This window comes from Lichenostomus cassidix, chromosome 15, assembly GCF_008360975.1.
Source record: "Lichenostomus cassidix isolate B80296 chromosome 15, HeHo_3.0, whole genome shotgun sequence".
Taxonomy (NCBI): Eukaryota; Metazoa; Chordata; class Aves; order Passeriformes; family Meliphagidae; genus Lichenostomus; species Lichenostomus cassidix.
This window is the reverse complement of record NC_139496.1, coordinates 9,104,707-9,128,087: the sequence shown is the minus strand read 5'-3', so window position 1 is coordinate 9,128,087 and position 23,381 is coordinate 9,104,707. Positions and strand designations below refer to the sequence as shown.

General features: G+C 46.9%; 1 protein-coding gene across 1 annotated transcript in view; it reads left to right on the top strand.

Annotated features, from left to right (window-relative positions):
* BCR (BCR activator of RhoGEF and GTPase) overlaps window positions 1–23,381 on the top strand; it is a 98,095-nt gene that overhangs the window by 67,009 nt on the left and 7,705 nt on the right. The window contains exons 10-23 of the mRNA XM_085075982.1: window positions 5,923–6,044; window positions 7,259–7,427; window positions 8,724–8,843; window positions 9,619–9,694; window positions 10,282–10,386; window positions 10,982–11,056; window positions 11,607–11,704; window positions 12,370–12,501; window positions 19,528–19,587; window positions 19,716–19,825; window positions 20,644–20,783; window positions 21,249–21,383; window positions 21,974–22,079; window positions 22,878–23,040. Coding sequence (XP_084932108.1) covers window positions 5,923–6,044; window positions 7,259–7,427; window positions 8,724–8,843; window positions 9,619–9,694; window positions 10,282–10,386; window positions 10,982–11,056; window positions 11,607–11,704; window positions 12,370–12,501; window positions 19,528–19,587; window positions 19,716–19,825; window positions 20,644–20,783; window positions 21,249–21,383; window positions 21,974–22,079; window positions 22,878–23,040 — 1,611 coding nt within the window. The remainder of the gene's footprint in view (window positions 1–5,922; window positions 6,045–7,258; window positions 7,428–8,723; window positions 8,844–9,618; window positions 9,695–10,281; window positions 10,387–10,981; window positions 11,057–11,606; window positions 11,705–12,369; window positions 12,502–19,527; window positions 19,588–19,715; window positions 19,826–20,643; window positions 20,784–21,248; window positions 21,384–21,973; window positions 22,080–22,877; window positions 23,041–23,381) is intronic.

The following is a 23,381-nucleotide window of genomic DNA, read 5'->3' as shown; positions in this document are numbered from 1 at the left end:
CCTTGCTCCCTTCTTTTCTTCCCATCTTTCTACTTTTCTAGTTTTACCTTTTTGTACTGTTTTTTAGTGAATTATCTATAGGTATCCACTTTGTTAACCCTCTAAATAACCAAGCAAATGCATGGAGGGGAAGAGAGTATTAGTAGCCTTGTACTTTGTGACGTGGAATGTGAGTGGTGGGGAGTCACCCACCCCTTGGGACCATGGAACAGGCATCTTCCTTGTCACTGCTGATCCTTCTGCACCACTGTTGTCTTGGTTTAAATAGGGAATGAGGTTAAGGTTCTACTGGTGATGGTGCCTTGGGGAAGAAGAAAAACAAATGCTTTGGGATAAAGGATGTGCCATTGTTATGCACAGAAGAAGGGCAGTAATAATCTTCTCTAGTCTTATTAACAGACCAGCTCCAGGTGCTGCATGTTGGGTTTTTGTCAGCTAAGCCCAGATGCAAATGACTGTAGCACTTGCGTCTTTCCCTGCCAGAAGTAAAGACTGGTGTTTCCAGCTAATTCAGTCCCTTTGTGCAAAGTAGGAATTAATGAAACTGCAAAAAAATGGCAGAGTTCACTTGGGAAGTGGTGGTTCCTTTCTTGACTGCTGCTCTTCTCATGCTCTTTGCAGAGTGTTGTTCCAAGGAAGTTCTGACCAACCTGAGTGTGGTGGCTGCCACTCTGCCTTGCCCTGGCCATGCACTTCCACCCTCTCTGAAGTGTTCATACTGACATTTGTGTGATCCCACAGTGGCATGGAGGAATGGAACCTGGAGTTTTGGGTTGTTGCTGGCTGAGTGGCTTTGTGTTTGGTCTTATCAGCACCACTCCAAACACAAGGGAGCTGACAGGCAGCTTTTTCTGGGATCAAGCCCAGTAGATCACATCACAGATCAGCTTGTGCTATGGTACACCTTTGCCCTTGTCCTGGAGAGAAGAGGCTGCTTGGCAAGCTGCTCTACCATGTTTCTAAATCTGGTTTTAAACTAGAGTTGAGGCTCTGGGTATCATTGCCTTGGGCTTCTGTTTGACTTCATAGAGACCAAGTGTGCTAGAGAAGGGAAAGGACAAAGGACATGTGCAAGGGCGTAGAAGTGCAAACTGAAGCCTTTGAAAAGCTGGAAGTGAAGCTTAGATACAGCCATGCACAGTATGGGGCCTGGTGCCTACTGCTCCTGGAGGCCTTGGGCAGATGTTGGCAATAGAGCACTCAGAAATTATCTTGGCTGTTTCACACTCTGTCTTACAGCTGGAGCCAGAGAGCTCCTGGTGACAGGAGCTTTGGGAAGAAGAAAGAGGCTATTAAAATGCTCAAAGAGCAGCCAGTTTAACTCCCTAGGCAGAGCATCCCTTTTTTTTTTTTTTTTCAGTGCTGATCTTACAACACACACACGCACACACACACAAGGAATCATTTTCTTCCTACGCTCTGCAGAAAGCCAAACCACCTCTTCCTCACTGACATGTGCCAATACCCATCTCCTGGTTTGCCCCTCCTCCCCGTGCCTCACACATGTCCCAGCCCTTGCCGGGGCTCTCACCCACGCACGCTGCAGGCCTCTGCTGTCACCACATCGGATGAGCTCTTTCCTCAGCACACAAGCGGGGAGATGGCCTTTTGTGCAGCTGTGGGTCTGGTTGAGTAGGTTTTTCAATTCCACTTTTTGTAACGTGTCTCAGACAAGCTGGCCACACTTCCTGGAGTTAATCAGTCTGTGACAGCAGCAGGATTTATCATATGCAAACAGCACAAAAACACCGTAGGATGAATAGATGAGCACACAGGTAGTCGTGAGCTTGGTAGCAGAGGAGGGGAAGATGCTCAGTGACAGAGGTAAGAGGAGGAGGAGGACAGCAGTAGGCAATCCAAAGACGATAAGCAAGCACTGGAAAAGGTACAGGGAGAGCTCTTTTGTTCAGGGCACTGAGGTGGGTGGGAGAAGAAGCAGATGAAAACATGCAAAGAAAAGCAGGGCCTGGAAAAGAGACTTGGAACTTACATTGCACCAGTACAGGAGCTTTGCAAGAGCCACTGAAGGTATCAGCACAGGCCTTGTGTGAGAGATTAAAGATGATCCTAATTCACTCTATTACAAAACAAAATTGGGACTTCTCACCCACACTTCCTGGAACATCTTTCTGTAGCTGAGCTGAGCTCATGTGCTGGACACCTGACAGTTTTGGGGGCTGTTTGTGAAAGAGAGGGAGTCACTCTGCCACTCTCCTGCCACTGCCTCCCTATCACCCTAATCTTATGTTCTCTTGGATGTTTATTTGGTGTTTCTGTGGTCTGTGTCCTTTCAGGGTATTTTAGGAAGCCTTCAGCACCTTTGGTAACCTTAACAAACAGAGTAACTCTGAGAACAAGGTAGAGAGATGTTTTCCCACGCGTGAGCTACTGTAACGTCATGTACAGCAGGATTACCCAGCCAGAAGACCTTGTGTTTCAGGAGACCCTGTTTAACTGGAGGCCACCAAAGGAATAGCTGTTGGTAGCCCTGGTTGAGAGGAGTTGACCAAAGTGTTGGTTCCAAAACTGCAGAGCTGAGGTGGTACAGCCTCTGAGTGGCACAAGCCCTGACTGAGGGAGCTGCTGGCTCCCCCAGGGTGGGAGAGGATGGGCTGACTCATGTCAGGAGGTCCAGGAAGGTGCCCTTTGCTCCCACACTGTGGGGTTTGGCAGGGATCTGGTAAGCCATTGGGAAATCCTTTTATTGTTTCTCTCTGACCTGCTGAACCTCCCAGCAAGATGACTCATTTGCAGCAAAGGATGTGCCCCTTTGCTGGAAGTGCCCCTCCTCAGCCCCACGGATGCTGAGCAGTCTGGGGCATGCCTGTTGTGCTCAGCCCTCATAAAAGTCCTCTTTTCCAAGGAAAGCTGGTAGTGAGGAGAGATTTCCTGACTTGATCCACAAATGTTTTCTCCTGTATTCTCCTCCCCAGATGCTTGGTTGCTCTTGCGGCAGTTCACCCCTGCTGCTTGCTGGAGGGAGACATTCCCAACTAGCTCCCATGAGCAAGAAGATACGAAGAATAAAAGGTCAGGGAAGCTCAGTGTTTCCCTCTGACTGACTGGAATACACCCCTTTTGCCTCTTCTGTTTCAGCCAAACTTAGGAAGTACAGGCTTGTCCTCTCCCACCCAGCTCTCTTTGTGGGACTTTTTGCTGCCTCAGGGTTCCACTGTGTCTATGTCAGTCAGAGGATTTGGTTCTCAGGAGTGCTAACCCAAATAAACTCAGGGTGACCCAGTGCCACCTGAGCCCCAGGTGGGAGCTGTGAAGATTGTTGAGTCATTTGGCAGAAGATGGCTGAGCTTTCTGCTCGGGATCTGGGGAGATGTGCTCTCAGCAGGGGGCTGGGCTGAGGCCCTGGCTCATCTCATACACTGCCTGGCAGAGGTGTCAGGACTCAGGTCAAGTCAGGACTGTGCCATGTCCCTGCCAGGCAGGGAAAGGACAGTGCCACATCCTGCTGGGTAGCAGAGATGAGTAAGCTGTGAGAACACCTTTACACCTACGAACAATGAGCAGAGGTTGAGCTGGCAGCAAGCAGCTATTCTCATTGCCCCAGAGGAGCTGAGCTGATTTGCAGTGTAATTAATATGCATCAGATCTAGAAACCTGAGATTAGTGTTTTGGCTTGCTCAGAAAATATCTTTCTCTGCTTATTATTGCTCCCAAATGAAATTCTTTGCAGGAGTGGAGAGTGTTCTTGCTACTGACAACATACCTCCTCCTGTTTATTTATTTTCAAAGCTTAGTGTTTCTAGTTTCCTACCTGGGGTTTGCTCTCCAGGCAGGAGGGAAAGGCATGCTCAAGTGTCCCTCAGCAGCAAAGGCATTAGTGCAGGCAGGAGTTCTCTCCAAAACCACTGAGGAGAAGCCGGGAGGATCACACCCACCTAAAAATAAACACTAACATATGCATAGGCCTTTCTGAGCTGAATCACTGCTGGATGCCAGATCTCCCCAGAGTCCTGCCCAGAGATGGTGCAACTGTCTGCCAGGGAGCAGCCTTGCTTCCTGCAGCTATGGGAAAGGTGCAGCTTTTGCTGCTCTGCTCACAGATTTCCAGGACCTTTGTGTAATGCTGCCGACACTGCTTCATGTGCTTTCTCAGGTAGCTGTGCAGCTGCACACAGAAAAATGCAGGCTCCTATCCCTGTCAGAAAGTGCAGGGTGCTGTGGGACTGACTGTGGAAACGATCTATGTCTGCAAGGGCATTTCTTTGCCGTGTGTTCCTTGCCATGATGCCTGCTGGGCTCAGGACTGATGTGGTTTGTTTTGATTTTGGAGAGCCAAGATGGGAAGAATGGTAGGCGGAAGGAGAGGCAGCGCAGGGGTTTGCACTCCCACACCCTCAGCAGGGAATGTGTTCAGGGCTTGTTAAGTCATGCAGCAAACAGAAACAAGGGGCATCACCTGAGAAAACTGAGGCATCACTTCTGCTGTGGGTGTCCTGACCTTGCCCAGGGGAGCTACTCTCGTGGTGCTGCCTCGTGGAGACCGTTCTGTGGGTGTGTTCCCAATGTGTTCCCATCGTTGCCATGGGGCAGGGCAGCAGGGACTCAGGGGCAAGTCCTGGGCATGGGGCTGGGCAAGGCTGGCAGTGAGGCAGCTGGGGAGGTGCTGGTTAGCCCTGGACAGGGTTAGCAGAATTCTCCTGTCTCCAGCCACAGTGCTGTCTAGGCAGATGTGGGATGAGTGACATGTCACTTAGTGGTGTCAGAGGACCATCTTCTTACCTGGAATAATAAAGGAAGTACAGGTCAGGGAAGAGTTCCTGAGCATACCTTAGCACGTGTGGGGAAGCTGATGGATCCTGCTTGTACTGGCTGTGAAGTGAGGCAATACTGACAGTTATTGGTGGAAATAAAACTTGCCCACAGTTGAATGCCCTGACTTCTGTGTGAAAATCAGTGGGAGGTATCTGTTCCAGGTGTGCACTTTAGCCCTGCTGATCCTGATGGCAGAGTGGAGGACCTGAGCACAGAGCAGGGCATGAAACTCCTGATGTGGTCACTGCAGCCAGCATACAGCCACCTGTCTAAGTGCCAACATTCCAGCCTTTTGGCCTTTTAACTATAGAGTTCCCCCCCCCCCCCATAAGGGCATTAGGAAAGTAGTGCTTCTGCCTACCAATGTGTGCCCCTTCTTTCAGAGGTTGTAAAACTCACTAGAACTAGGAGGATTAAAGATGTCAGAGTTGTGCAGCTTCTTTGTGTCTTCTAGGTTTGGGTGATCTTTATATGATATATAAAGAAGATTTCAATAGGCATGTGGTGGGGGTACATCCAGGTGGTCCTATTAAAAAGCACAGGCTGATAAGGGACTGTTGAGAAGTTTGCCAGATATACATGTTGGGGAATTATCCCTTAACAGGACTTGTCATGAAGGAGCAGCAATGGCGTTCAGCTGTTAATGTTGACAAAGTCATGCTGTGAATGGGAGAGGAGAGGGTCGAGGAGGGTTTTGCTCTCCCTGCTGGGGTGGCTGAAGCTGATGCAGAGGCTGGGAAGTGACTCGGAGAAGTGACTATGGGAGAAGCGGTGTGTGCTGCTCTCTGCTGGCTCTGGAGGGGACGATCCACTGGCAGGGGTTCAGGGATTCTGATACGAGGGAGCTGGGCAGTGCCTCACAACAAATTACACTCGGGCTCAGGAACAGGCGATGGAGAGAAGCCTGAAGTCTGACCCAGCACTAAGCAGGGGAGAAGATGCCTGGCCCTTTCTGCCTCTGGGGGAGTGAGCTGCAGCAGGGAGCAGAGTTGACAGCAAGGAATATTTAATAGTTTTTAGTTTTCTGAATTAGGCAAATTTACTGACGTTTCTCTGGTAGGAATCATCTGTAAGGACTGTGTTGCCCCTGTGCCCAGTTTGGAGCTCTGAAACATTATTGCACTGGAACATTTTTTCTTTTTTTTTCCCCAGCACCGGCAGCTGCTGAAGGACAGTTTCATGGTGGAGCTGGTGGAGGGAGCTCGCAAGCTACGTCATGTCTTTCTTTTTACTGATCTCTTCCTGTGTGCCAAGCTCAAGAAGCAGATTGGAGGGTGAGGTTTTCCTTTTGGTCTTTGTGCTTTGCCCCTCAGCTGCAACAGAATCCTGGGTTTAGTCAGCAGTTTTAGTTGCATGTAGATACCCCAGACCTGGGTAACCATAATCCACAAGATGTAGTTAGACAAGGAATGATCAGCAAGGTAGGAATGTTTACTGTATGAGATCCTAAGTCCTGACCCCTAAAAAAAGGTTAATTCCCATCCCTACTCTTGAGTCTACCTAGGAAAGTAGGTTATGTTGTAGCTGCTGATATTGTGGACAAATGTAATTAATTTTTCTGCTTTCCCTTCCTTTTAATAGGTGACATTCTTCACTTTCTTTTATGACTAAGGTTGTTAATTTTGGCTCTGCAGCTATAGCCTGTTACCAGTTTTACAGAAAAATGGCAAAGGTGCAGTAAATAGACTATGTGTCAACCCCAAAGTGCAGCTATAAAAACAGTTTTGTTGACCTATTTCACAAATAAGGGGGAAGGAACCATTATCAATGTACTTGCCTCTAGTGGAGCTTCTCTTCATTTGGTAAATGCTCTTCTTGGGGAGACCTCTCATCTCCTTGCCCTCCTCAAGCAAGAAGTTATGCCTGCCCTTTCCAAAGCACGTACTTGTGAGGAATGAACCTTCAGAGGAGTGGGACATTCCCAATAGTGGATGTTCCTGACAGTAGAGGTGAAGGGGGAATAAATGGCATAAAACATTAAAAAAGTGATCTGCTTATCCTGGTGAAATCCCTGGAGAATGGCAGCTGTGAATTTTATTTTCTCTTCCGTGATTGGATTACACAGAGGTTTCTATCCGTTGGCTCATCTGCCCCACTGGGCCCCTGCTCAGGCAGGAGAGACCCGAATTCAGATCCCAAGGGGTTGCCAGGTCACAGGTGTGGCACCACTTTAGAACTTTGCCTCACCAGAGGCTTCAAAGAGAGAGCACACAGGACTGAAATGGTCTGCAGGAGATGGATATGGTTTCTTAGGATGAAAAGAACCAGATAACAAAATGAGTTGCCTTGTTATGTGCTGTACCAGCTGCTGGCCCTGCTAGGCTGTCTTGCTGGAAAGCAGCCTTTTGCCAGACTTCTTCCATGTGGGAATCACTGTAAAGTTGGGCCCATATCTTATACATTATAGCAGGGAAGGACTTGTGGGAAAGAGGAGTGAGTGTTGCCAGACATCAGTAATAGTAAAAGGGCTGGACCTTCTGCCTTTCAGAAAAAGCCAACAATATGACTGCAAATGGTACATCCCTCTCACTGACCTCAGTTTCCAAATGGTGGATGAGTCTGAGGCAGTGCCCAATATCCCACTGGTACCTGATGAGGAACTGGATGCCATGAAGATCAAGATATCCCAGATCAAGAATGACATCCAGCGGGAAAAGGTAAAGGGGTTGAGCACTCCATGGCAGTGCAGACAAGGTGCTGGTGGCAGCAGCTCTCCCAGGGCTGCACAGTGTGGGGAGTCAGGCTACAGCAGGCTGTTCAGCAGCAGCTTGTGATAGCCAGGTGCTTTGCTCATCCCTGTGCACAGCTTTGATGATGCTGCCCTGTGAGGAGGCAGAGACAAAAAGACCCTGTAGTTATACCCAGCAGCTCCTCTACTCAGTGAAACCACTTACGAGCTTCCATGTGGAGGGCAGGGATCTTATGCTGCAGACATGAGAAGGACTGGGAGTGTTATTTGCCAATTTCTGGCTGTTTAATTGTTATCCTACCAGTGAATCTGGTCAGGAGCCATGTGCTCTTGAATTTCAGCAGGCTCAGTCATGCCTTTGAAGCTTTTTCCTACTTCACTGATGTCAAAGTACTAGCAAATATATGGAAAACAGCAATTATGCTGACTGGACAGTCTGACATTGACATGGTGTCTCTGGCCCAGGCTTCTCTTTGCTTGCAAGACATGTTTTCTGAGAGTTTCCCAAACCTTCCTGGAGCCTAAAAGAGGAATGAGTTTGAACACCCATGGTGTGTAGAGCAGGATATGAATAACATTGATCATGCCATGAGAATATTATTCCCCACACTTCCAAAGAACACACTTTTGCTTCTCAGCCCTGGCTGGCTTTCAAAGAGTACTTCCTGGAAAAAGTAAGATATTAGAAAGAACACTCTGTGGAATCCTTTTACTCACCAGTTGCAGGTGTCTAAGATACGTGCTTTGGTGCATCAGTGCTAAACAATACACATGGCTGGGTTTGGGACTGGATTTTATCCAGGAAAAAACGTATTTTTAGTGGACCTCTGATGAAAATGGATCAGTGGGTGGTGAGTGGGAGAGTTCCGGGCAGCTTCTAGAGAAGTTCCATATAGTCTCCTTAGTTAAGGGTGCTGGGAGTGCTATGGCTGCCCAGTGACATGATGTTGCTGCAGCCTCTGGAACAGAAAATGCAGGGTACAGCTGGCACAGTGGCCACACACCTCTGCACTTCATCTGGGACAGCTGGGATTGGGGAACAGGGTGAAGTGTAACAAGTCCAAGCGTAGAGATACTGCAGATAACACCTTTCTGAGCAGCTGGGAGCCCCGTGGATCCTGTTGACAGCATTTCTTCTGCTCTGGTGCCATTTACCTACTCACAGGGTAGAGACTCTAGATTTCAAAATAGCTGTTATTGTAAATGGGGGCAGGTTTGGAGAATAACACATGTCCTCTGTCTCCCTCTCTCCCACACCCGTCAGAGGGCCAATAAAGGCAGCAAGGTCATTGAGAGGTTAAAAAAGAAGCTCTCGGAGCAGGAATCCCTCCTACTGCTGATGTCTCCCAACATGGCCTTCCGAGTACACAATCGCAACGGCAAGGTGAGAGCACACCCTGTTACCCTCAGTGTCCAGAGATCAGGGGGCTTGTGTGTGTGACTGGACATGCTCCTGCACAGGGAGGGCTTTGTGGCCTCAACTGGGTGTCTTTACAGCACATTTGAGTAATAACCATAGAAATAAATCCCCTATCTCAGCACCAGTCCTGGTAGAGCAATAGGAAGTTCTTCACCTGAGATCCAGCTCTGCAGCAGCTGTCTTCTAGACTACCCTGTGGCTGCAAGGCTTAGCACACTCAGGGCAGTGTCCTCAGGCCTGCAGCTGCCCCTGCCAGGGTCATCCTCTGCCAGGGGTATTCCCTGCTCTGGCAGTGCTGTAACCTCTCACCATGGCCTTCCCATGCACATGGCAAAGGAGTCTCACAAGAGTGTGTTACTGCTCAGTGAAAATCCATGAGCTGGTCACTGCTTCCTGACTGTCACTGCTTCATCAGTGTCTAGGCCTGTGCTGGAGTTTTTGGCATTCCTGGTGCAGCTGCTGTGAGGAATAGCACAAGCTGCCATGGGAACTGATGCAGGGCCACAGCTGTCCTTGGCGGGGTGGGGCTCTGTGAGCTGTGGCTGTCTGTGCTGGTACCATGGGCACATTGCCAGAGCCATGCCTGCCCTGACAGAGCTGTGATGCAGGACAAATGGCAGGAGTGCCAGCAGGACCGTGTATCCAACAATTTGCAGTGGAGGAGGGGTGGAACAGGCAGGCCCAGCCCTCAGTGGTGCATCAGACTAATGCATACCCTTTCTTCTGTGCTGCTGGGTAGAGTTACACATTCCTCATTTCATCGGACTATGAAAGGGCAGAGTGGAGGGAGAACATCCGGGAGCAGCAGAAGAAATGTGAGTATCCCTCAGCTGTCATTGGTACAAACACTGTAATCTTAAGAGAGCAGGGGTCCAGAGGATGAGGTGTGGGACAGGCTTCCCTGCCTAAACAGAGATCTGCACTGAAATCCACAGCACAATACGGATGTCTCCTGTCTGAGCTGTTTGGGGGATTTTTGCCTGCGGCAACTTGTGGAGAATATGTAGGGACAGCACTTAGTAAGTAAATGTGTGTAGAGATTCTCCCATTTACCCTAGAGATCAGAGCTCAGTGCAATTCCAGGGAGAGAGAAGAGCCACACCCTTTTACCTGGTGCCACTCAAAAGAAATCTAGTTACTTCTTTGGCATGGTGCTTTTGGCTTTGCAATGAACTATGAACCCTTCTATTTCCTGTGAACCATCCTGAGACCTTTTTTTCGGAACAGTAACTAAATATGGCCCCAGTAGAGCTGGGCTGCAGCAGCAGTACTGCCCTGAGTGCCTCAGTGCTGCCACTGAACAGTGCCCAGGGAGCACAGTCCCATGTGTGCCCAGGAGGAGGGTAATGCATCCAGCCTCTCCTTGGAGTTTTTACTCACCCCCTTTCAATCTCCCTGGCAGGCTATAAAAGCTTCTCACTCACATCAGTGGAGCTCCAGATGCTGACAAATTCCTGTGTGAAGCTTCAGACAGTCCACAATATTCCCCTCACTATTAATAAAGAAGGTAAGACCTTTGGGTTTTGCTTTCACATGGTGCAGCTGCAGTGAAACTCTCCCCCTGCCTGATTTTTGCTTTCCCCTAGAACTGTTCTTACTGTTCCCTTTTGCTACAGGTTGCAAGCATCCTTCAGTATATATTAATTGACTATTAAATGGTCCTTGCTTTTGTGCTGTCATGCAAGGTATTGGAGTGCCAGATGGAGTCCTAGCCTCGAACTATGTCTGAGAATCCTTTGGAACAACACAACATTTTAGATGGCCAAAATTGTGTCAGGGACCATCCAAAATTACTACTTAATCTGCTAGAGTAGACTTAGCCTCTATAATTTACCTTTTAGCCTTTGAATTTCTTCCATGCTGTCTTGCTGATTGTAGAATTGTCACTGTAAAAGCCCCCCAGTGCCAGTAGGTATTACAGGTGCCACCTGCAGCAACCCTGGAACAGTCTCCTGTCTTGCTGAAGTGGCTGTTTACATGCTCCTGCCATCCTTGGGGACAGTTCACCCTGTGCTCATTAACCTGTGTAGTATCAGTGTCATCCCTCTTTTGCTCTCGGCTCCACTGTGAATGTAATGAAATTCCTTGGGTCTTTTGTACAGATGACGAATCCCCAGGTCTCTATGGATTCCTGAATGTCATTGTCCACTCTGCCACGGGATTCAAGCAAAGCTCAAGTGAGTTGCAGTTCTGTGACCCACAAGGGATACTGATAAGGGTGAGATAAGCCATGTACTGGGACAGCTGGGCATGGATTGCAGCATCTGTGATGATGGTGAGGAGGAGAGGTGTTTTGGGAAACTGGAAGTTCCTATTCTTAACTTCCAGGAAGATCACCATCAAGGATTGAACACTGCACTTATTTTCTGGCCTAGTCTGAGTTTTAAGTAGTGTTTGCTGATTACCCAGCTGTTCAGAAACAAGTCATCCTTGAATTCTATCAGCTCTATTTTGTTTTACAATAAAAGAATAGAAAGCATTCTCTGCCATCCAGAATTTTTGTTGTGATGAAAAAAGTGTTAAAATTCAGGGGAATGATTTGACAGAAGGATCAAATTAAGGACAGCTGGGCTGATCAAAATGATGAGACTTGTATGAGATGGTGTTACTAGTACTAATACAGAGATTATGGACATTAAGACACCGTGAAAGTGATGAATGCAAGTTAGGGGATTCTAGATATTCTAGATGTTTTTTAAAGTTTTTGTCCCTATCTCCCCTCCTCAGATTTGTACTGCACATTAGAGGTGGATTCTTTTGGTTATTTTGTGAACAAGGCCAAAACTAGAGTTTACAGAGACACCACGGAGCCCAACTGGAATGAGGTAGGTGTGATTTTTCTTGATGTGACTTGTTCCATGTGACAAACATCAACCCATGATGGGCAGAAGACCTGCCAATGGAAGAGTTTGCTGCATGCTCAGCACTTGTGCTGCATGTGCTGCTTCTCATAAAACACTTGTCTGCCACGTTCATTTGACTCTCAGACCTTGCAGAAGATTTTCTCTTGGATTAGCTGTAGTTAAATGCTTTGATACAAATGATTCTTGTCCATTATTTAATCTTTTAAACAGATGCATGCTTTATTTTTTTGAAGAGGCGAGTAAAAATATATTGAAGGAGGTGGTTTTGTTTATTTGTTGAGCAGGGTAAGAATTAGCCATAGACATTTTGCCTGTTTACAGCCAACTTAGACCTGCTGGTGAGCAAAATTTTTTACAAGGAAGGTGAGCAAATTTGTGTATTTGAATAATGCTTTGCTGAGACCTGTCAAACCTAAGAAGTGAACCATCTTAGTCTCTGATTTGACCACCTTATAAATACAAAATACAATTTCAGCTTATTTCTAGACCAATTCTAGTAGGGAGGCGGTTTTGGCCAGTCCTTAAATACTCTTCTTATGAGTATTAAGGAGACTACAGTGATTATTCTGAGACTGGTGTCCTGTTGTGATGCAGCCATTGCTCTTTCCTTTCCTGGTGCCCTGCAGGAGTTCGAGATTGAGCTGGAGGGCTCACAGACACTGCGCATTCTGTGCTATGAAAAGTGCTACAACAAAACCAAGCTCACCAAAGAGGATGGAGAGAGCACAGATCGCATAATGGGGAAGGGACAGATCCAGGTAAGACTGTGCTGAACTCATTCCTGATACCCTTGCTGCAGAACATCACAGGACTTTTGAATCCTGGAGTTCAACCCTGAGGTGTTTTTCTGCCTTCTGATTGTCTCAGCACTGAAGATTTTCCTCCAGATAGTGAGGTACATAGTTTGATTCACAGGCAGGAAATCAGGAGCTTTGTCCCTCTTGTTTTGTGCCTTATGCCTGCTTCAGCACCCTTATGGAACAGCTGCCTGTTTTGATCTCTCATTTTCCCATTAACTTCAAAACTTCTAGAGCAGTGTATAGGAACTGCACTGCCCCTGGGTTTTGGGCACTGTTGAGGATGCTCCATTTGTGACAGAAGGATGCAAGAATATGCTCTCCCCTCTGTAAGTCATGTGCAGAAAGGCTGCCACGTGTAGGTGCTGGAAGTTGATGGATGTTTTGGCGAGGCCCTGGAACAGGCTGATTGTCCTGGTGACTGCCATGTCCAGAGTGTGGTGTCCATGACAGCAGGCACCATCCGAGGAACATTTCTACTGCTGACAATTGGTCTGGGACACTTCGTGTGGCAGATTTGTAATACAGTGGGGAGGTGATGATTGCAAAGGGCTGCTGCTCTTGGGGGGCTGCTGTGTGATAGAGCACTAAAGCTGGATGTAGGAGAAATCAGGCTATCCGTGGAGGATAACATGGGGAACGTATGTCCCCATCTTGTTCCAGTTTGTTGCACTGTCTTTCCACAACTTTAGGAAGGTGTTTAAATGCCTGCTCTGAGGACACATTCTTTGTGTTAGACTGGCTGTTGAACAGAACAGACACTCTGCCTAGATATGTTTTCCTTTCTGGTATGTTTAAAGATCTCACCAGTTCCCCTCCATTCACGTCTGGCTGTCCATCTCCCTGTGGATTACAGCTTTCTCTGGCACTGGAGTGACAGTCATGCAGGCCAAGACCATTTGTGGGATTGCAGAAGCAGTCTGGGGTAATGATGGCCTGTGGGATCACACCCCACCTTTGCTCTGGCAGGGTTCATTGCCTAAACGACTTTGACAAGGCCTCTTCTTTCCCTCTCTCCTGTTTTCTGGGAGAGCTTTTGTCTCAGATTTGTGGTGGGATTTGGAAGGGAACTTGTGTGCAGATCAATGAATGCCAGCACAGGGTATCTCCTGAGTGTTGTCTTGGCTGACCAGAAATCCCCATGTCCCTTCTGCTAACAAAGGCTATTTTCCATGGAGCTGAGCAACTACAAAAGAGTGAGCCTTCAGCCCTGAAATGCCCTGGAGATTTGTGTGCTCATAACAGAGAACCCAGAAATCACTGACCCGCTAAATTCTACAAATATTTTACATACAGTGATTTTAAAAAAACCCAAAATCTTCTGCAATTTTAACAGGTTTTTTTTTTCTCACAGGAGTGGCATTTTTATGCACAGCAATTGAATATTTTGTAAATATGTTTTATACTTAAGTTAGTAAGTAAAAATACTCTTTGATGACAATTGAATATTAATTGCATCTTGATTCTTTTGGAGAGACCTAAACAGTGGGAAGGTGAAAAAAAAAGGAAAAAAATGGATTAAGATGTTTTTAATTAATGTGCAAAAGTTGCATTCTGTTGTACCATAAAAGGCACATGCAGAAGTTCTCTTGCTTTCTGTAAATCTCCTTTGCAATTTATAAAGACCCTTGATGAACTGCTGGAATAACTTTTTAATTCTCAGTGATTTCTGTCCCATTACAAATTTTAAACACTGTTGAATCAAAGAGAAGTCATATGACAGTCTGGTAAGACTTTGGATTGATAAAAATTATTAAAGATTTTGACTTTGGTTTAGTTTTATTTTTGAAGAAAACACCATTTCTCTATTCAGAAACCATAATAATGCAACAACAAAATCCGATTACAGCCTGTGGCTGAAGTTGGCTATGTTCTCCCAGGTGCTTTTATATCAAGTTTTGTTTACTGTAGAGTTGGTAGTTTATCCTGGGCTTTCTGGTTTGTTGTTGGTGCACTGTCATTATTCAGCCCAAGTCTGTCTGTGTAAAGGCAAGGCCTTTGAAGTTGGACAAGGGCTTTTTTTTCATAAATTCCCTTTCGTTAGAAACTCTGGGAACATGAAGAGTCATGTCTGCATCCTCCTGTTGATAAAAGCAGAGAAGTTTCTCTGTTGGCTAAATTGCAGTGTATTGTTAAGCCATGTATTATTGTAAATATGCAACTTCCCACTACTGGGAATTCTGACTCACCAAATTCTGAGCCTCAATGATGAAGACAATCAAGGAGACGAGGACTGTTTTGGCTGTGAAAATGTTTATTAAATCTCTCCGTTACATTACGGCAGTGGAGGAAGGAAGGCTGGAAATTGGTCTACGTAGTCACAAGTTTCCAGGAATAGGCAGCAATTTTAATAGCTCCCATTGCTCATATTTTCTTTTCCTATGGAATATTTTATTTGCCTGTCTTTATAGCCACATGCAAGAGCTGCTTCATTCCTGCCAATCTGCAAGTTTTGTCTCTGAAACATAAACCCATCAGATTTTAATGTGGGAGAACCTCCTGTAAATGTAGAAGTGAAGTCCTCACCAGACCTGGGCACAGCCGTGCTGGGTGTGCAGTGTTGAACTGACTGGCACACGTGTCCGGGAGCTTCTGGTGCACCTCAGGCATGAGAAATACTATTCGTGGGTGCATTGTGAGACTGAAATTATTGGGGGATTTGGAGGAGGAAGGAATGGACATCACCTTATACGAGGAAACGTGAGGCATAGTTCAGCTGTAGGCATAAGCTAGTCTCATTGTGGGCACCCTGGGTTTTTCTTTTTGTTGTTACCTTGCAGTCCATTTTTAGCACTTGGGCTGGCCCTTTGGCTCTTTGAATTTTACACTTCACGTGGCATACACATGCCCATGTTTGGAGTGCAGCAGCCTTTTTCTTGGCTTTGAGACTCTGTACCTAAGTGGGCACATTTGTCAGCACGACCGGCCTCTGCCTTGGGAACAGACTGCATGAGTGAAATACTTCATCCTGTGATATGGCTCCTCCCATTGGTGCCTCCTAGAAATGCTCTTTCCTTTGTTGTTTTCTTTTTCTGCATGATCAGCTCAAGCAAAATATTTCCTTCTCCCTCATGGCAGTGCTGGAAAATCAGGGAGGATGTGACCTTAGATCATTCATTCTGTGGAGCAGCACCATTCCTCTGTTGCCTTGCAAAACAGTCACTCTTATCTTAATTATCTGGGATGTCTCATAGCAGTGCCTACGGCTATTTCAGGCACTAAGTTGTTTTCCGTGTAAACCACATTGTCCCATGCTGTACCTCCCAAGTGTCAACTCGGAAGCCTTTTACTCGCTCAAGCTCGTTTAAGCAGTTTGCTGAAGCAGAACATTGTCCCAGCAATGAAAATAGGGGGGAAATGAAGAAGGCATGGGTCATGGCTAAAGGGTGATAGTGGGAAAGATTAACCTGTCAGTAGGGAGCTGTGAGAAGAATGAGGTTATGGCAGGACTGGGAGTTTCCAGCCAGCAGTGAGACTCTGACAACATGTATGTCACATCAGTTACAATTCAAAGTTGATGGAGTGTAAAGTTGCCAGGGGGATTTAATAAAGGGAAGAAGTAATGTGAATGAATATATAAAACACACTAACCTTAATGTTCCTCAGTCCTTGCTCTTTAATTTCCAGTGAGGCTTCTTTGTTTTTCCCTCCTTCTGCATGTTTTCTTTTCTCTCTGGAAAAAGAAATCATGATCAAGCTCTCTGTGGCGGTTTCCTAGGGCAGAGCACAGACACCCTTCCTAGTGCCTGGCTTGCATTTGCCAGATCAGCATCCCCAGTTTGCCTTTTTCCAGGTTCTCACCACTCTGCTGTGCACTCTCAGCCTTTTCTGACTGCTGTACCCTGTCTGAATTCCATGCTGAGCTGCTACAAGAGCCAGAGACCTGCACTCAGAGCCCCCTGTGGCGCTGAGCTGCTTTGTTCTATTGTGTTTTAGGCAGGATACAGAGAGGTATTGGCTTGATTCATTAGTGAATTTGGGGCTGTAGCTTGCCACTGTAAATACTAAAGAACAGGCCACAAGGGGACTGGAGGCAGCAGCAAACAGACAGAGTGGTTGTTTTGTATTTTCCTGTTCAGCATGAACTTTTGGTGGTGTCTGTGCAAACAAGCCCATGCAATACAGTCAGTGAGGGTTTTAGCAGGTCTGTCCTATTTGCATAGGGCTTGGAAACAGCACAATGGCTCTGTTTCAGTGGAGCTGGGGCAGGACACTCAAACCAAGCAACTGTGTAGAGGAACAGTAAATTCCACTGTCAAATGCAGAGGCAGCCATTGCACAGAGCCTCCCCTGCTTGAGCTGGCACAGCTTGCTCGGAGCTGCCTCCCTTTGCCATGCTGGCCGTGGATTGCATTCTTCTACTCCGTGTTCTTTCTTTCAGGTCATTGATCTCCAAATCAGGTCAGAAGACAGCATGGCCCCATTTGTCCTCTGTGCTGGAGCATCACTCTAACTAACTCTTTGTCCTCAATGTGCTCTGTCCCTGCCTGCTCCAGCTGTCCTTTCCCTCTGTTGCTCTTGCTGACCTCAGAAGGTCAGTCATCAGTTAGGACCAGGACTGAAGCTTGGGTGAAGTCCCAATGACAGTTCTTGGTTTCCTGTTGACTTTGTTATATCCTACTGTGACTTACCAGACTGTTAGACCTGATCTTCCTGTCTCACTCAGTGTTGCTGAGAGCTTATTCAAGCTTTGCTCTTTTAATAGCTTCCATGGTTTTACTTTGTTATTTAGAAAGCACCTTGGAGGGGATTTTTCTTTTGCTGTTGTTTTTGCCAGTGATTTGTGCAGGGTTGACTGGGTCCGCCAGCCCTGGTGCCTGTTCTCCCTGGCTGTCCCCATTCAGCACAAGGCATTCTCCAGCAGGAGTCAAACAGCAGGAGGGAGTGCAGGGGTCCTGCCAGCTCTGCAGCAGAGTTCAGAGACAAGGGAGCAAGAGGCAGCAGCAGGTACATGGAGGGTTTACTCACAGTCCTGGCTCAGCCCCAGCAGTTACTGAGCAAGGAAAAGTCTCTGTGAGCTATCAGCCCCAGCAAGGAAAAGTCTTTGCAAGTTCTCAGCTCCAGCACTCTGCTTCTGCTTGTCCGTTGCATGTGAAAGTCATTCATGAGACAGAGCGGGATGGTGTTTGGCTTGTATTTTTTAACAGCTATTTATTTACTTTTGTTTGGTGCAGTGGTGGGAATTCCCTGGTCATTACTGAGACATAACCAGTAATACCTGTTAGCTTAAACAAACTGTGACTGGATTCTGCTGGACTCTTCCTTTAAAGTTTTTGGCAAATATTCAAACCCTCTTTTCCCCTTTAGTCTTAAGCTTTCTCTCCATGCTATAAATAATAATACACTCAGTGACTACATTCTAAAAGCATATGGAAAACTGGTTCCCAGCAAGAGGATTGGCTGTGACTGTGTCCATCAGCAGGGCCATTTTGGCAGCTTAACCAGATGACTTTAGAGCTGGAGATCAAGCTTTCAGGAATACTGTGCATGGTTGCTCCTCATAGGAAACCAGACACTTCAGAAATGGTTTCCTCTTGATTCTGGGAAAGAATGTAGTTGTTGAAAGAAACCGAACTTCCAGCACGGAAGTTCAGGGTAGAACAGCCTAGAAACTGGCCAGCTCGTGTGGCCCTTGGCCAGCCCCACAGGCGGGGGCGGATCTGCTCTGCCGGAGTTAAAAGCAAACCCCCTTGGCGAGCAGTCTTGTGTTCGGGGTCGCTGAGGCACTGAAGCCAAGCATTGCTACCCATTGGCCTCCTGGACCTTTGCACAGTCCCAAAATGTGGGAGCTGTTGGTTGCTGACTATTCCTTACAAGGGGCCTTCAGGAATTTCTGCCGGAGTTGCACCTACAGGAGCCGGTCCAATTCAGCAGGGAAGCATGTGTGTGCTGGCAGCATCTCGCTGTGGGCTCACGTCCGTAACAGAGTGCGCAGGGATAAGGTTGGCCTCGCTTGCTGGTTCTGTTGCTGCCTGGGGTCTCTGCAGTGGGAGGAAGCAGGGAGGAACTTTCCTCTCTGCTGCTTGTTGTTCTTTGGGAAGTGGGAAGGGCATGGGAGCTTGTCTCTGTAGCTATCAGCAGCACTGGGCTGCTCTGTTGATGATCTGAGTGTGACCATGACTGTGTCTAAGCTCTTCCAGAATCTCCTGCAGCTGCCATTGTTCCAGCATTTCCCTCCCCTGCCACAGCTCTCTGGCTCTGCACAGGGCTCGGTGAGAGGGGAGCTGTGTTGCAAAGCAGCTCTGGTTATGACTGTCTGTTTGCTGACAGCAGCAAATTCGAAAGTTTGCTGCAGTTACCTCCTCCTGGTCTTACTGTGCCTCTGTGTTCAAGAGCCAAGTGTTACAAAGCTGTCTCAGGAGGCACTGAATTCTTGCTCTGGCTGGTTCCGATTGCTGATCAAACCCCCAGGCAGACAGCTCGTCCTCCCTCTTGCCAGTCTCCCTGGAGCTGAGTGCCACTCCTGAGGCATTCAGATGTATTTGGGCTCTCCCAGGCAGTACTAGAATTGCTGGGTGATGTTTTAGCACTTGAGTCAGCTGCTCCCCAGCCTCATGACTGCCCACTCAAGAGATCAAGCAAAGCTGAAAATGGGAGGTCAGAACTTGTTTGTTTAATCAATTCTTGCAATGGCAGGGCCAGGTGTTCTTCCTACATCTGTGCTCAAATAGAAATGCAAAGGAGTAAGCTGGTTGAAGGAGGACAACTTTGCATGATTGCTCAGCCAATTCAAACATAGACTGTGCTCCCTGAGGTTGCCTTTATCGTTGACCAGACACTGCTCATGTGTTGCTGGATTTTCCATGTATATGGACCTTCATCAGCCCTGTTTAGAGAACCGCACAATATCCAAAACCTGGTTTCCCTGAAACCAGGGAAACCTTGGGGTGTAGGTTTTCCCATGGAAAAGAAATGACTAGGTAAAAGTGATCATGCGTTGCTCATCTGAAGGCTGTTCCTAGCTCATGGATAACTTCTGTTTTCCAGCTGGACCCGCAGGCACTGCAGGACAAAGATTGGCAGCGCACAGTCATCTCAATGAATGGGGTAAGTGTGGCGAACAGAAATTAACTCTGCTTCCGTGCCTCCCATAGGCTTTATTTCTTAGCTCTTCATTGCAGCATGAAAAAGAAAAGAAAATGTTTAAAAAGTAACAGCTGTTCCCTTTGGTTCAGGTGGAAGTGAAGCTGTCGGTGAAGTTCACCAGTCGGGAGTTCAGCCTGAAAAGGATGCCGTCCCGCAAGCAGACGGGCGTGTTTGGGGTCAAGATCGCCATTGTCACCAAGTGAGCTGATGGGTCATGTTTCTCTCTCTTGTGTTTTAGAAAGACAGCTGGCCATGGGGTGCTCCTGCCTGTGTCCCCCATGAGAGATTCGGCAGTCCAGCCTGCTCCACTAGTGTAATAGTGTAGATGTGGCTGCAGACAGGAGATGCTTTACAGTCTCTAAGCTTCATTTTTTGCAGAGATAAAAACCAGTGTGCACACAGGCTGTCTACTGAAAGTAAACTATCACTCCTCTGAATTCCGGAAATCTCCCTTGCCTTCTCTGTAGTTAGCTGACATGGTCAAAAATTTCCAGAGCCACTGAACAGTGATGTTTCCTTTCCATAATCAAAAAGGTTCAAGGTCTTTGGATCCCGTTGTATTATTTTAACCCATGATCTTTTGTCATGAGTCATTTGCCAGCAGAAACCTGCTTGTTTGTTGTATGGTTTGGGAAGTGTGGTATTTCCTCCCCATGGAATTAAAGCAATTTGAAAGCAACAGAGTTGCTATGTATCCAAGGACTGTTTGGGAATCCTCAGATTACCTGGGCAGAGTCAAAGGCTCTAGGGGCACTGGGACCTGGCCAGGAGCTCAATTGCTCAGGGAAGCTGCAGAACAGCCAAAGCCAGGCTGAGACAGTGAGAAAACCCTTTCCAGTCTTGAAAGGAGTTTTTCAGCTCAGTCCTGACTGCCTGCTCAGACTTCCTACCACCCCATTTTCCTGAAAAGGTTTGCACAGGGAAATGTTGGGGTGCTTTTAGTTGTCCTGGGTGGCTGGCTGGGAACAGGCACTGAGGGCTGGGCTGAAGTGAACTCTACTGTCTGCCTTTCTTCAGGAGAGAGAGGTCAAAGGTGCCGTATATTGTGCGGCAGTGCGTGGAGGAGATCGAGCGGCGTGGGATGGAGGAGGTGGGGATCTACCGCGTCTCTGGGGTTGCGACCGACATCCAGGCTTTGAAAGCTGCCTTTGATGTCAGTAAGTATTTGTGTCTCATGTTTTCCTTTGCTCTGTGAGAACCTGCCTGAGCTCCCTGTCAGGTGGCTGTGCTATTTTTAATCTTACGTTGCCCAAGAAGCATGTAGAAGTAGAGATTCTCACTCAAGGAAAATAATTTTAACAACTGCTGTCAGTAATAAAAGCTGAAATGCATGTAAATACAGTCAAGTGGGGCTTGGCCAGATCAGGCTGGGATCGTTGGCACAGCACAGTGAACTCTGGGAGAGTGAAGTTCCCTGGCTTGATGTAAAGCAATGAAGTGTTTGCAGTCATTTGTGCAGCACTTCTCAGTTGGAAGGTTGCTCGTGTAATCTGGAGAAATGTAAACAGGAAAACTCTCAGCTATTTGGGCAGAGACAAAAGATAAACAGACCCAAAGCAAGGAAAAGAAGGAATGCAAGGCCAGCAGTTCCTATACCCTGTGTCTGCTCTCCCCTCTTTCAGATAACAAGGATGTGTCGGTGATGATGAGCGAGATGGATGTTAATGCCATTGCAGGCACCCTCAAACTGTACTTCCGGGAGCTGCCAGAACCCCTCTTTACAGATGAGCTGTACCCCAACTTTGCTGAAGGCATTGGTAGGTGCAGCACAAGGAGCCTTTGATAACGGAAACTTTTCCATTATGCTCTTAAAGCAACATAATACTTGTATTTATAGTGTTGGACTGAAGCCTGGAACAAGCTGTGAGGGGAGTGGAATGGAGCTCAGAATGGAGCGTTGGAATGGCATCGCCTTCCCACATGGTGGAATATGGGCAATTGCCATGCTCTTCTGCAAGCTGCAAAGGCCCAGGTTTCTGAAGGATAGGCTCAGGACAGAATGCCAGCCTGCCTGCTGGGACTGTGCACGCTGACTGCACAGGCAGGCTTCAGGGAAGCCCCCTTTGGAGGGGAGGGGGATATGTACCTCATCCTGATGCAGGGAAAAACATCAATATTTAAAGTCTCAAAGCACTTGAACTGCTTGAGAAAAAAGGGTTCTGAATGCATTTGTGAAATAAAGGAACGAGATGCTGTGGGGTATTAATGTGCAACCCTGACCTTCCAGCCTATGATGATGTGAGCAAAGTCCTTTTGGGACCATCCCTATTGGCTGGTTTGGGACATAGCTCAGTCAGCCAGATTCCCACTCGCTGCCTGTGGTGATGTTTTGTTCTCTGTCTTGTAGCACTTTCAGATCCTGTTGCAAAGGAGAGCTGTATGTTGAATCTGTTGCTGTCACTTCCAGAACCCAACCTTGTGACATTCCTTTTCCTTCTGGACCATTTAAAAAGGTAATATGTGGTTCCTTGAGACATGCATTTAATGTGTAAAGCATCCATATTTTGAAAAGTGAGGCCTTCTCTTTAAATTTCTGCTGAATCACAGAAATGAAGAAGTATTTGCTGATCTGCTGTGAATGCTCATCAGATAACTATTGTCTCATACTCACTTAGTGAGGCAGTAAATCCTGAATTCCATTCCCACTCATACTGAAAAAGGATTAGAACTGGAGGAAAGGAATAACAAGAGTCAGGGCTTATCTATCACAAATTCAAATTCCTGCTGCAGTGTCACTGAGACTGCACCTGCATCTGGATACAAAGATAGGAAATGCTTTTTATAAACTGTGAAGCTTTAGCCATATTTAAGGTCCAGAGAGCCCTGTCTCAGAAGGTGTCTGAAATCCAGTTTAATCTATTTTTAAAATTCCAGCATTTGCCTAACTGCAATTGTCAATTCCTTTTTTAGTCAAGTCTTTCTGATTTTTTCTATGTCTTTGTAATGTGGTTGTAACTGTGAAAAAGTATTTCCATGCATTTGATATTAATGCAATAAGCTGCCTTAATGCTTGCCCAATGTGTTGATTTGCTAAGTATGTTGTACATACCAGAGACTGTCCCTGGAGACATGAAAGATCATTTTGTGATTGAGATTCTGGATTAAAATCCAGGAAATCTGACCTTTACTTGTGTTTCTGCTGCAGACTTTTCTGCCCTTGGGCAAATTTTTTAAACTTTTTGCCTCAGTTTCTGATTTATAAAACTCAGATATTTATAAAGGTCTGCCTTGTGCATTGTTTATCCTCCCAGGGTTGCTGAGAGGGAAAGCGTGAACAAGATGTCCCTGCATAATCTTGCCACTGTCTTTGGACCAACACTGCTCAGACCTTCAGAGAAGGATAGTAAAATCCCTGCTAACCCAACCCAGCCCATCACAATGACTGACAGCTGGTCACTAGAAGTCATGTCCCAGGTAAAATCCTGAATGTGCCATTGCATCTTGTAAAGACACTTTCTGGGAAAGCGCAGTCCTGTGGCAGGCCTGGCTCAGCCATCCTGCTGCGTTTTCATGGGACTTTCTTTGATAAACATGAAACAACTTTTGCCCTCACACAGACATTTTAGAGTGTTTGTAGAACTGTGTTCCTTCAGGCAGGTCACTTTGTGTCTGTATGAATACAGCTTTTCATGAAGGCATGTCCATGAAGGATGTGTGTGCATCCTTTGTGTATTTGTGCATGGGAAGAGTTTTTGGGAAGCTGTGTCCCAGCACCATGCTGCTGGCCTGGGATAAAAGAACTGGAAGTATTTACA